The sequence below is a fragment of the Nelumbo lutea genome, chromosome 1, assembly GCF_056320005.1.
Source record: "Nelumbo lutea isolate HS-2025 chromosome 1, American lotus-T2T, whole genome shotgun sequence".
NCBI classification, from domain to species: domain Eukaryota; kingdom Viridiplantae; phylum Streptophyta; class Magnoliopsida; order Proteales; family Nelumbonaceae; genus Nelumbo; species Nelumbo lutea.
In genome coordinates, this window is record NC_142684.1 from 43,707,864 (window position 1) to 43,720,473 (window position 12,610).

The 12,610-nt window shown below is 39.1% G+C and overlaps 1 protein-coding gene and 1 non-coding gene across 5 annotated transcripts in view; one reads left to right on the forward strand and one right to left on the reverse strand.

The window, feature by feature from the left end:
• Positions 1–3,727: 3,727 nt before the first annotated feature.
• On the reverse strand, positions 3,728–3,800 carry TRNAK-UUU (transfer RNA lysine (anticodon UUU)). The gene has a single exon. It is a non-coding gene; the product is annotated as a tRNA-Lys (tRNA).
• A 704-nt stretch (positions 3,801–4,504) lies between these two features.
• Positions 4,505–12,610, forward strand: part of LOC148874453 (protein PEP-RELATED DEVELOPMENT ARRESTED 1, chloroplastic) — a 67,310-nt gene continuing 59,204 nt past the window's right edge. For 2 of the 4 annotated variants that reach the window (XR_016102811.1, XM_088956546.1), the window contains exons 1-4: positions 4,517–5,161; positions 5,908–6,063; positions 6,745–6,813; positions 6,931–7,101. Coding sequence is in view for 3 of the 4 variants with exons in the window: in XM_088956546.1 (XP_088812672.1) it covers positions 4,826–5,161; positions 5,908–6,063; positions 6,745–6,813; positions 6,931–7,101 (732 nt within the window). In the remaining variant the exon portion in view is untranslated. Of the gene's footprint in view, positions 5,162–5,907; positions 6,064–6,744; positions 6,814–6,930; positions 7,102–12,610 lie in introns of all 4 variants that reach the window. The other 2 variants (XM_088956539.1, XM_088956530.1) reach the window with 2 other exon arrangements.

The following is a 12,610-nucleotide window of genomic DNA, read 5'->3' on the forward strand; positions in this document are numbered from 1 at the left end:
TGCAAATTAAAACATCAATTAATAATTTATAAAAATATAATCTTAACTTAAAGTGTATTAAATTTGTTATTTTTTTAAAGATATATACTAATGAGGGCGGATTTGGCCCTCCAATTATATTGTGGCACATGGCACCTCGGAACAACTAGGTGACACCCAGAACCACTTTGGCAACAACTTGCCTTATCCAAGTTGAGGGTGTCCCACCTGGCGGCCTAGGCACGAGTTGGCAGCCTAGCACAAGCACGACCTGGTGGCCTGGCATAGGCACCGACCTGGCAGCCTAGCACAAGCACCGACCTGGCAGTCTGGCACATGCGCCGACCTGGCGACTTGCAAGACGTGCTCGTCGACGAATTCGGCATGCATATCCAAACACTCCCACGACCCTTGGAAGTTGGCCCACATGGCGAACGATCTGGAGGGTGGTCAACATGGATGGCGGTTACCTCCAAGAATCTCATACCAGTTAGACACAACCTCCCAGAGATCTCGGGGGGCGGTACATGAGCAAGGCCTATATAAAGGCACCAACTCCAATGACAAGGGGCAAGTGAGCAAGCAAGCAAGTAAGCAAGTTCTAGCTCTCAGACTTTGTGATTTTTAGCTCGTAGTCTACTATGAGAGTACAGACTAAAGCATCGGAGTGACCTCATCAGGTTAGCCACCCCGGGTCATCTGACATTTGGTTCCTTGCAGGTCACCAAGGAGCAACGAAGCTCATCAATCTAGCTTGCCACCAGGCAGCTCGACACCTGGTCTGCCCAGCACCTCACATGCAACTAGGCACCTAGGCAACTTGCCACCTGGTCAGCTCGGCACCTCACAAGCAGCTCGACACTATAGTCAGCTTGCCACCTAGCCTGCCCAGCGTGACTCAGCTCGGTAGCCAAAGTTCTCCACTTTGGCCTGATTCATCGGCCTCTTGGAAGCAGACCAAATGACGAGGTACTTAGCCAAAAGAATGATACATAACCAAAAATTGATTCATCAATTGGCGCCGTTTGTGGGAAACATTACAAAAAGCTAAGTTCTCATCCTCCGAAAGGCAAAGTCCTCTTCTTCCAGAAAGCTAAGTTCAACTAAAACCTCTCACTTTCTAGTTTCCATTTTTTATGAACTCAAAGACTATGCAGGAAGTTGATGACCAGCAGACTAAGTAGCTCTATCAACTTTATTTCAATTATGATAAAGCTTTATCAGTCCTCTTCGCGAGGTACCCTCTACCAAGATGAGTTCTTCTTGGCTTCTGCGGGAGTAGGCGGCTAACAGACTGCATGGACGCCCCTGTCGGTTGAGCCTTCCAAGGCTCTCGTGCAAGCTGGTGACCTAAAGTTAGTAGTGTTGCCCCTGTAGGTCAAGCTCCTAGTAGCTTCTTGTAGGAGTGAGTAACCAACGTCACTAACGAGGCTGATGCAGCGCAGGCGTAGCCCAGGCGCGACTTGGGACAGGCGACTTGGCCCAGGTGCAAATTGGCAAGCTGATAAAAGATTTCGACTCCCATAAGGCCTAGTCGCCTCTTCAGCATGGGCAAAATCAAAGATCAAGGAGAGTGGACTACGAGTCGCTCCCAAAGCCTAAGGGCTAAAATACCACATAAGACCTAGTCGCCTCTTCGGCATGGGCAAGATCAAGAAGAGTGGACTACGAGTCGCTCCTATAGCCTAAGGGCCAAAATACCGAACTTGCGAAGACCTCCTCACCATATAAGACCCAGTCGCCTCTTTAGCATGGGCAAAATCAAGTAGCGGACTGCGAGTCTCTCCCAAAGCCTAAGGAATTGAATCGATGCTTACGAGCTCATCGAATTATTCATTCTAGGCCAAAAGGAGAAATCTACTCCCTTCACCGAGTTACTTTTGGCTCGGGAGGGGGGGGCAAATGATGAGGGCGGATTTGGCCCTCCAATGATATTGTGACACATGGCACCTCAGACCAACTAGGTGACACCCGGAACCATTTTGGCAACAACTTGCCTTAGCCAAGTTGATGGTGTCCCACCTGGTGACCTAGGTGCGGCCTGCCACAGGCGCAGCCTGACACAGGTGTGACCTAGCACAGGCGCAACCTGGCGGCCTGGCCTTGGCACGAACTGGCAGCCTAGAATAGGCATGGCCTGGTGGCCTGGCATAGGCACCGACCTGGTGGCCTGGCCCAGGCCGACGTGGCAGCCTGGCACGGGCGTGACCTGGCGGCCTGGCACAGGCACTAACCTGGCGACTTGCAAGATGTGCTCGCCGACGAATTCGGCATGCATATCCAAACACTCCCACGACCCTTGGAAGTTGGCCCACATGTTAAACGATCTGGAGGGTGGTCAACATGCATGGCGGTTACTTCCAAGAATCTCAGATCAGTTAGACACGACCTCCCGGAGATCTTGGGGGTGGTACATGAGCAAGGCCTATATAAAAGGCACCAATCCCAATGACAAGGGGCAAGTGAGCAAGCGCTCACACTAAAACACAATGCTCTAGAAATTTTCTCCTTTTTTTGAATTTTTTATTTTTTAATTTCATGTCACTTTTTAAACAACCAATGAGATGCTTTCTTTCCCCATAAAAAGTTACCTAAAATCTCTTGCTCTCTCTCTCTCTCTCTCTCATGTTCCCAATAACCTAAATAATATCCTCTCCTAAAATATCTCCCAAACTACCTCCCCCACTATCCCTCACTTTCTCTAAATTATCTCTAATCCTATTTAATTATTTATATACTAAATTATCTATAATTCCTATTTATATCCTAAATTTTCTCTAATTCTTGTTTCTCTCCTAATTTAAAAGTTTTAAATTAAAAAAAATAAATTTAAAATTTTAAAGTCATAGTGGTTGGTTGGTTAAAAATGTGGGAATTTTCCTAATTTCTCATATTAAATAGATATATTAAAATAATATATATATATACGGTTGGTTGTTTGATTTTGGCCAATTTACAAATGGCCAAAGCAAAATTTATCTAACCTGGTTAGGTTGGGGAATTGTTGAACCAAAGCCAATTGGAAATACTAGAAAACCGACCAACTTGAGTTGAGTTGGTTGGATTGGTCAGTTTCATCAGTTTGATGAACAACCCTTGCTAAAATCAATTATAGTTATTGTTTTATTGTAAAAAAATTATTAAAAATAGTATATAAAATATAAGCGGAAATCTATAATGCGGGAAAGATATGGTATCAGAAGAGTTTTGACTAATCAAAATCCACTCATGAATTTTGATAAATAACACTTGATTGGCTACCACATTTATGATACCAATTAATTGGTAAAAAAATTTTCAGATATCATATCTTTCCCATATCATAGTCGAACCCAAAAATATAAATAATTATTAATTTTTTAAAAAGTAAGAAAAAATAAAATAATTGTATACTTTTATGTGTTTATATTATTTAGCTTTTGTTTTAACAAATCCCATGCATTGCACAGATTCCCACTTGTAGATTGATTAAAAGGCATTTGGTTTACTTCATTCTTTTTAGTCCTAAGCGTTAGGGGTGCTCACAGTTTAGGTAACTGAACCGTAGACCATTTTTGTGAATCGAACCGGTAGTACCATTTTTTGGAAAACTGGTAATCGGAACCGAATTGAAACTAGTTGGTTCGGTTCGCCGATTTTTCAGTTTTTATAATATTTATTATAAAAATATATATAAGTATATAATAAAAATTTATAAATATATATAAAATATTATATTTTAAATAATAAATAATATGTAGAAAAAAATTGCCGTCTATGGGAATTGAACCCATGACCACATGGTTAAAAGCCATGCTCTCTACCGGTTGAGTTAAGACGGCTCATAGTTATGTATAAAAATGTATATATTATGTTCTGTAACATGGACCAACTTATGCTATCTTCAAGATGAGGGTACGTTAATAGGGTGAACAAAAAAACAAAGAAATCGAATCTAAAACTTGGTTAATTGAATGGATCGGTTTGGTTTCAGTTCAATGTTTTAAAAAAATCGAAGGTACCAGTTTGGTTTTGGTTAACCAATATAAAAAATTGATAGCTAATCGAATCGATCGGTATACATGTTTTTCTGTATAATTTATATATACCGATCGATTTAATTAACTATCAGTTTTTTATATTTATATCGGTTAACCAAAACCGAATTGATACGTTCGATTTTTTAAAAACATTTAACTGAAATCAAACCGACCGATTCGATTAACCGATTTTTAGATTCAATTTGTTTGTTTTTTTGGTCGCCCTATCAACGTACCCTCATCTTGAAGATAGCGTAAGTTGGTCCATGTTACAGAACATAATATATACATTTTAATGCATAACCATGAGTTTGATTCGATTCCCACAGACGGCGATTTTTTTCTACTTGATTGCGGCCATACGTGATACATTTGGATTACATTTTTTGAAATCAACGTATACGGATTATTATAGATAAATTATACGTTTTAATCGTGTTCCATCTTAGTTTAGCCGGTAGAGCGGATGGTTTTTAACCATGTGGTGTGGAGAGTTTGATTCCCGATTTTTTTATCCATCCGATCGCAAATCTGCATTTTGTCATTGTCTGTTCACCTCGCGTTGTGGGCCATTTTCCGTGAACAAGCTTCTCTAAAGTCTAATCCAATCCATGGTCATGGATGCTACTCTACAAATCAACCGGTGTTCCCCTGAGCAGGACAGACTCCACCGCCCATCTATGAAAGACGCCATCACAACTCACAAATCAGAATATCCAGCAGCTTTTTAAGTGTTCTTCTTCTTCTTCTTCAAAGGCCAACGCCGAACAGGGAAGAACTGAAGAACTCAAATACCCAGAAAAATAAATTTGAAAGGAGACGAAAGAATGTTGGAGAGGCTAGTCCTCTTCCCTTCCCGTTCTTGCTTAGTTTCTTCTACGAAGCAGGATATCCCTTCTTTTCATCTTCTCTCTTCAGTCTCTTCCTCCTCTTTTTGCAGAAAGGCTCTTCTCTCCTCTCCCTTTCGACAACCCAAGAAGCAGACAACCTGGACGGCTCTCTGCGCAAGCTATGAAGTTGGTGGAGGCTACCCAGATGAGGATGTTTCCTTGAAAACTAGAGCACGTGAACAAGGAGACCAGAAATGGGACCCTTCAGACTACGAGGCCCTCCTTAAAGGAGGCGAACAGGTCGCTTCTGTGCTAGAGGAAATGGTCAAATTGGTAAGTTTAATTCCTTTCTTTTCTGGGTAATAAGTTTTATTCAGTTCATACAGTTTCTTTTCTACGTCCATTTTCGAGCATTGTCTGGATATCTTGATATAAGGCCTATATAAACAGATAAACCAACGGAAAAAACAAAGCCAAAAGGAGGGAAGGACTTCTTAATGCTTAAGACTGTAGCCGTGTAATATTTCATTTTAGTTAAAGATTATATTTATGCGGCCTATATGAGTGCAACAATGTAATTCTGTTGAAGACATTTCTGTGTTTTAGAAATACTTAAGATTCCCAATTTTGAGTTCTTTTGATTGGGTAACTTGAAAAAAATTATATGTAATGATACATGTATGTGAATTTTTCAATTTTGGGAGGTTTAAATGTTTATGTTGGACTAACCTTCCATTTCTACTGATAAAAAAAATCCATTTCTTGAATCTAGACCTACATGTAGTGATGCACAGCAATGTAAAATTTAAGTTCTCATTTTGTTTTCATGAAAATCTTCAAGGTTTCTTCAAGAAAAGAATGCTGAAACGATGTCAAAACTAAATAAATTTCATATCATTTTACACAGAATTTGAAATGAGTCCATTCATGTGTTGTTACTTAAAGTTCATTTGATAATAGTCTTGATTTCTGTTCTATTGACTTTTGTGAGTAAGATAGTTTTGGATTTGAAGAAATGGACTAGTACTCATGTAAGCATGCCATGATTATCATGTAATTGTTTAATATATGTCATGCAGTTGGAGGATATGAACATGGATGAGGCATCAGAGGAGATGGCCGTGGAGTTAGCTGCACAAGGAGTCATTGGGAAGAGAGTTGATGAGATGGAGAGTGGGTTTATGATGGCTCTTGATTACATGATCCAACTTGCTGAAAAGGATGAAGATGATCAAGTACAAATTTAACCCTTTGTTTTGACTATTAAACTTTTTTATTCTTGTTATGTTGATTTTATTTCTAGCTGCTTACTGGAACAACAATAATGATATTGTATCTGAATTCATTTGATAGCATCTTTGGGAGGACCAAATTCGACTTCAAACTTTATTTGTGGATTTGCATGTCCTGTAATGCCAATAGTACCGAGATTGCTAATGAATTCTTGAAGAGATTCCCTTCTGCATTTACTGCATAAAATTAAAATTCTAGATGCGTTTTGAGTCTTTAGAGAGATCAACAGGGACAAATTAAATCATTGAATTTATTCTTCCTATTTGGCTTGTATTGTCCATTAAATTGCGATCAATGATTATTGCAAGCAGGCAAGAAGAGTGGGTGGAGAAATAAATTATAATATTTTTGAAGAAGGTCATGGGTAATTTTATACTAGACATGAGAATATCCATGTCAATGTCTTCATTTGTTGTATTATGACATTAAGTATAATGTAAAAACTGATAATAAAAGGTTATGCATCACATCTTGGTCTTTTACTTGGGTCACATTGTTACTCTAAAGGACCGCAGAGATTTCTGGTTTCCAGTCCTAGTTGTTTTCTTTTTTCTGTTAATCAAAATATAAATCCAGTACAAACATTGTTGTTTCTTTATTCATTTTTATTTGTTTCCATCCAGCGCAAGTCTCTTTTGGATGTTATCAAGCAGACAGTGTTATCCCATCTTACAAAAAAATGTCCTCCACATGTGAGTCTGTTTGGTTTCACTCTTAAGAACTAATAATATTTTTGGTCCAAGGGAAGTTGGAACTTATGATCATATACTTAAACATCAACTGTTATTGTTATGGATTTTGGATTTTAGGTACAAGTGATTGGTCTACTTTGTAGAACTCCTCAGAAAGAAAGCCGGCATGAGTTATTGCGTCGAGTGGCTGCAGGTGGTGGTGTTTTTAAAAGTGAGAATGGCACAAAAGTTCATCTTCCAGGGGCAAATCTAAATGATATAGCCAACCAGGCTGATGATCTACTAGAGGTAAATACTCGACAAAAACTTATGTGCTTCCCTTCTATCATTTGGATCTGGACATTAGGATTTATACTTGTCTTTTTGAAGGCTATATCTATCCATTCATTCCAAGATTAGTGAAATAGCCACCTCTGAATATTTTTGAGCTTTATCTTATTAGGGATTTATTTTGGGCAATAGAAATTTGACTGTGACATTTAGCTTATAGAGTGGTAGGTCAAGACTCAAGAAGTAGAATCAAGAAAATGAATCCATGAAATAAAGTTCAAGAACTAGAATCAAGATCAATAATTTAAGAAGCAAGGAGTGATATTTAAAACTCTAACCTTTCTTTTAATGAAGAAAAATAAGAGCATGAATCTTGGCAGATTAAGAGCTATACATGATGTGGCCACTAAGTTTTCAGCTTCATGGTAGTGAAGAGGAATGTTACCTTGTGTGGCCTGAAGCAATCTCCCAGAGTGGTTCAATAGATTTAACAAAGTGGTTTAGCTGGTGGGGTATAGGTGCTGCAAGGCTGATCATAAACTCTATGTGAAGAGAAAGCAAGACAACATTGTAGCCTTAATTGTGTACGTGGATGATATTGTCATCAAAAGTAATTAGTCTGAAATTAAGCAGCTAAAGAAATTTCTAATCATCCAATTTGAAGTCAAAGATCTAGGTCTATTGAAGTATTTCCTTGAAATTGAGGTGGCCAAGTCTCATAGGGGTATCTTTATTTTGTACAGAAAATACATCTTATTATCTCTTATCTTCAAGGTCATTTGACAGTTGGGGTTCAAGCTCTCAAATTCTCCTATGGATCTTAATTGTGTAAGCCCTCAAATTCTCCCATTGATCTTAATTGTTAGCCCTCAAATTCTCCTATGGGTTCAAGCCCTCAAATTCTCCTACAGATCTTAATTGTGCTTGTGCCTGGCCCAATCTGGACCCCATGCCTGAAATATAAGCCTGGGTTGGACCACGTTTTGGGCTTATGTTTTTAAATGCAAAATATTAAATACATATTATATCAAGGTTCAAAGTATCAACACGATACACCCTGTATCAGGTGTATCATATCGTAATTCCAACCTGTCGATATGCCTTTTTTAAGACTAATCACAAAATTATCTGTTTTAAATGTTAAATGATGCTTAAACCTATCCATCCCTATTTTTGAAACAAAAACAAAAAAAATGATATGCGTGTAGTACAAAGTACTGATGCGCCCCTTCTGCTGTATCGGGGTGTACGAATACTTTGAGCCTTGTATGATATAAAACAATAAATATATAATATTTCAAACATTACTGTACTTTTTTATGTATTTAATATAACATTTCAAATTCTTTTTCATAAGTAAAATATAATGAACGTTTTAGTCCTTTTTGATTTTTTTTTTTCATTGTACTTCTTGAAGCTTTTTTTTATATCATACACCATCATCATTATCATCATATCACCCGTGCTTTATCCCAACTATATGGGGTTGGCTACATAAATCCTATTTCACCAATCCATTCTATTTAAAGCCATAGCCATTGTTAAATTATTAGTGCTTAACTCATTCCTTTCTACTTCTACCCAGTCCTTTTTGGTCTACCCCTAGCTCTTCTATCCCCTTCCATTTGTAACAAATCACTTCTTCTAATTGGAGCTGTTGGTGGTCTTCTATGCATGTGATCAAACCATCTTAGTCTACTCTCTCTCATTTTACCACTTATTGTTAGGTTTTTGTGGATGGTTTCATTTTTGATCCTTTCTAGTTTTTCCACTCATCCACCTTAGCATTCACATTTGTGCCACATTGATTTTCTGAACATGTTGGTTTCTTGATTTCTCAACACTTTGCACCGTATACAACTCAATTACAATTTCCAAATGATATCATTTTGTTTTTTAAAGGGAAGGAAGGGGAGTTGCTGAACTTAAAGAGACTAGTGCTACAGTTTGAAAAGAAGTCCAATCTTAAAGTGAACTGGGGCAAAAGCTGTGTTGCAGGAGTTAATTTAGGGGGAGAGGAGGTGGATTCCCTAGCTAGATTATTGGGGTGTGAAGTGGGGGATTGGCCATTACAATATTTGGGGCTATCACTAGGAGGGAACCCAATGGTTGATAGCTTTTGGTACCTTGTGATTGAAAGCTTTTCTAAGGGTTAGCAACTTGGAAAAGGAATTACATCTCTTTAGGGGGTAGGATAACCTTAATTAAGTCAACCTTGGCTAACCTGTAAGGTTGCCAATCTATTCCTTTTCTACCTTTAGAGTACCAGTGAAAGTAACAAATTGGCTAGAAAGATAATGAGGTACTTCTTGTGGGAACTAGGGGACACTAAGAAGGATCACCTAGTGAAGTGGGAGGTGGTTTCTAGGAGGAGGGATAATGGTGGCCTAGGATTAGGAAATATAAGATTAAGAAAACAAAAGAAAAGTGATCTCATCGGTGTTTGTTAATAATTCTTGGGATTTGGGCTTGAGAAGAGTTCTAAGGGATTAAAAAATGGGGATGGTTGATGTAATCATTCATGGAGAGTGGGAGACGAGAGAGAGAGAGAGAAAGAGATGAAAAGGGAGATACGATTGAGAGGGCAAAAAGATCCTGCTGGCTGCCGCCAGTTCTCTATTTATATTAACTTAATAAAAAAGAATAGAAATTACAAGTATGCTCCTGGCGGCACACCCTAGAACCAAACTAATAAGAAAAAAAAGGACAAGTAACTAACTAATAGTATCTTAAGAAGTCAGCCTACTAACAGCAACTATAGAGTAACAATTAAATAAACCTTACAACACTCCCCCTCAAGTTGGGTTGAATATGTCTATCATGCCCAGCTTGTCACATAACTCATTGTGCCGTGAGTATGGAAGCCCCTTTGTGAGGACATCAGCAAGTTGTTCCTTGGAGTTGACATAAGGGATGCAAATTTCCCTTTTTTCCAATTTTTCCCTTATGAAGTGTTTGTCCACCTCAATGTGCTTGGTCCTCTCATGTAGGACAGGGTTGCTGGCGATGTTTATTGCAGCCTTGTTGTCACAGTAAAGAGACATAGGACTATGAACAACAACTCCAAGCTCTCCTAGAAGATTCTTTAGCCAAAGGACTTCAGCCACCCCATGTGCCATAGCTCTATATTCAGCTTCAGCGCTTGACCTTGCTACCACACTTTGTTTCTTGCTCTTTCGAGTTACTAGATTTCCTCCCACAAATGTGCAATACCCACTTGTGGACTTTCTGTCATCCATAGCTCCTGCCCAATCAACATCTGTAAAGACTTTCACCTTTAGGTGATTGTGTTTACTGAATAGTAGACCTGTTCTGGGATATTTCTTCAAGTATCTAAGAACTCTCTCTGCTGCATCCATGTGTGGTTTCTTAGGAGAGTGCATTAACTGGCTTAGGACCCCAACGGGTCATGGACAAATAAATCAGCTTTCTCACTAACCTTCAGAATTGTTTCACATCTTTCAGAGGTTCACCAACACAGTCACCTAACTTGTGGTCAACATCCATGGGAGTATCTGCCGGCCTTGCATCTAATTTGCCTGTATTCTGTAATAGATCAATGGTGTATTTCCTTTGAGAGATAAAGATACCCTTTTCTGAGCGGGCAACTTCAATTCCAAGGAAATACTTCAGGGGACCTAGATCTTTCACTTCAAATTTAGATGCAAGGAATTGTTTCAATTTTTGTATCTCTGAGCTCCAACTTCCTGTAATGATGATATCATCCACATAACCAAGAGTCCCTGGCGTTGGTTAAGTTAGATAGGTTTCTTATATCTCCGGGATGGGAGAATGCTTTTAACCTCTCAAAACGAGTGGCCCTCCCAAGAGCAGTTTCGGATCATACTCCTATTCAGTTGGTGTGTGGTAAACAAGGTCCTAAAAAGCCCCTTTCAAGATGGAAAATGTGTGGTTTGAAGAGGAAGAGTTGGTTCCCCTTTTGAGTTCTAAATGGAATGATCTCTAGCTAGAAGGTACGAGCCCTTTCAAATTTGCAAAAAAGATCAAATCAGTTAAGGAGACCCTGAAATCTTGGAGGTTGGAAGAAAGGAAGAGTAGATTGGAAGAACAATTGACCATTGACAATCTGGCTTTTAAGGATGAATTAAAGTGGAGGCAAAGGGCCAAGGTTAAATGGCTCAAAGAAGGGGACAGGAATTCTAGTTTTTTCCATAAGATGGCAAGTGCAAGAAATAGATTCAATCAGCTCGAGAGATTGGAATTTGAGGACCAGGTGGGAGAGAATGGGGCTGAGATGAAAAATGTTGCCAACAAATATTTCTCAGTTTTGTTTAAGGAAAGTTGGGCTAGAATGCCATTCCCGGTTGATCTTGCTTTTAGGAGGATTTCTGAGTCCCAGCATAGAGACTTGGAAGGCCCCTTCTCAGAGGTTGAAATATGGCAAGTGATTAAGAATATGGAAGTTGATAAATCCCCAGGGCCGGATGGTCTTACTAGTCTCTTTTATAAGAAATGCTGGGAGGTGGTGAAAGATGATTTGATGAAAGTGTTTCAAGATTTCGACCAAACTGCAGCCCTGGAAAGAAGTCGAAATTCCACTTTCATTTCCTTAATTCCTAAAGTGGAAGGGGCCACTAACATCAAAGGTTTTGGACCTATCAGTTTGCTGAATAGCTTTTATAAAGTTCTGGCAAAGGTCCTAGCAGAAATATTGAAAACAGTTCTGAGTACTGTGATTGAAAAAATCAGTTTGCATTTGTGCTGGGTAGACAAATGCTAGACAGCGTACTGGTGGCAAATGAGTTGATAGACTCAAGGAAAATGGAAGGTAAATCAAGACTGGTTTGCAAATTGGATTTGGAGAAGTCTTACGACCATGTCAACTGGAAATGCTTGGATCTTGTTTTGGAGAAGATGAACTTTGGACAGAAATGGAGAAACTGGATTAAAGTATATGTTTCTTCTCCCAAATTTGCAGTTCTAGTAAATGGAGAATTGGCTGACTTCTTTAAGAGCTCTAGAGGTCTCAGGAAAGTGGATCTCCATTCAAAATTGTTGAGCAAGAGACCAAGAAGAAGAAGAAAAGAAGAAGAAAGAAGGAGAAGAGGAAGAAGAATAAGAGGCAACTGAGTTAAAGCCTCAACAAAACTTAGCTTCAGTCGAGTGAAGCTTTCTATTTATACTGTTTTGGCTGTACATAACAAAATGTATACAGAATTACGAAAATACCCCTGCGGGTACTATGCCTGCGTACAGTACATATAATACACCTGTTAACACTCCCCCTCAAGTTGGGGCATAGATATCAATCATGCCCAACTTTTCACAGAGACCTTGATGTCTGGAATAGTTTAGCTCTTTTGTAAATAAGTCTGCAAGTTGGTCTTCAGAGCTGATGTATGGAGTGCATACTTCGCCTGTGATGATTTTTCTCTTTGATAAAAAGCTTGTCAACTTCAATGTGCTTTGTTCTATCATGTAGTACCGGGTTGGCAGCAATACCGATAGCTGCCTTGTTGTCACAGAGTAGAGTCATGGGTTTACCAACTGGAAAACCCAACTTTCC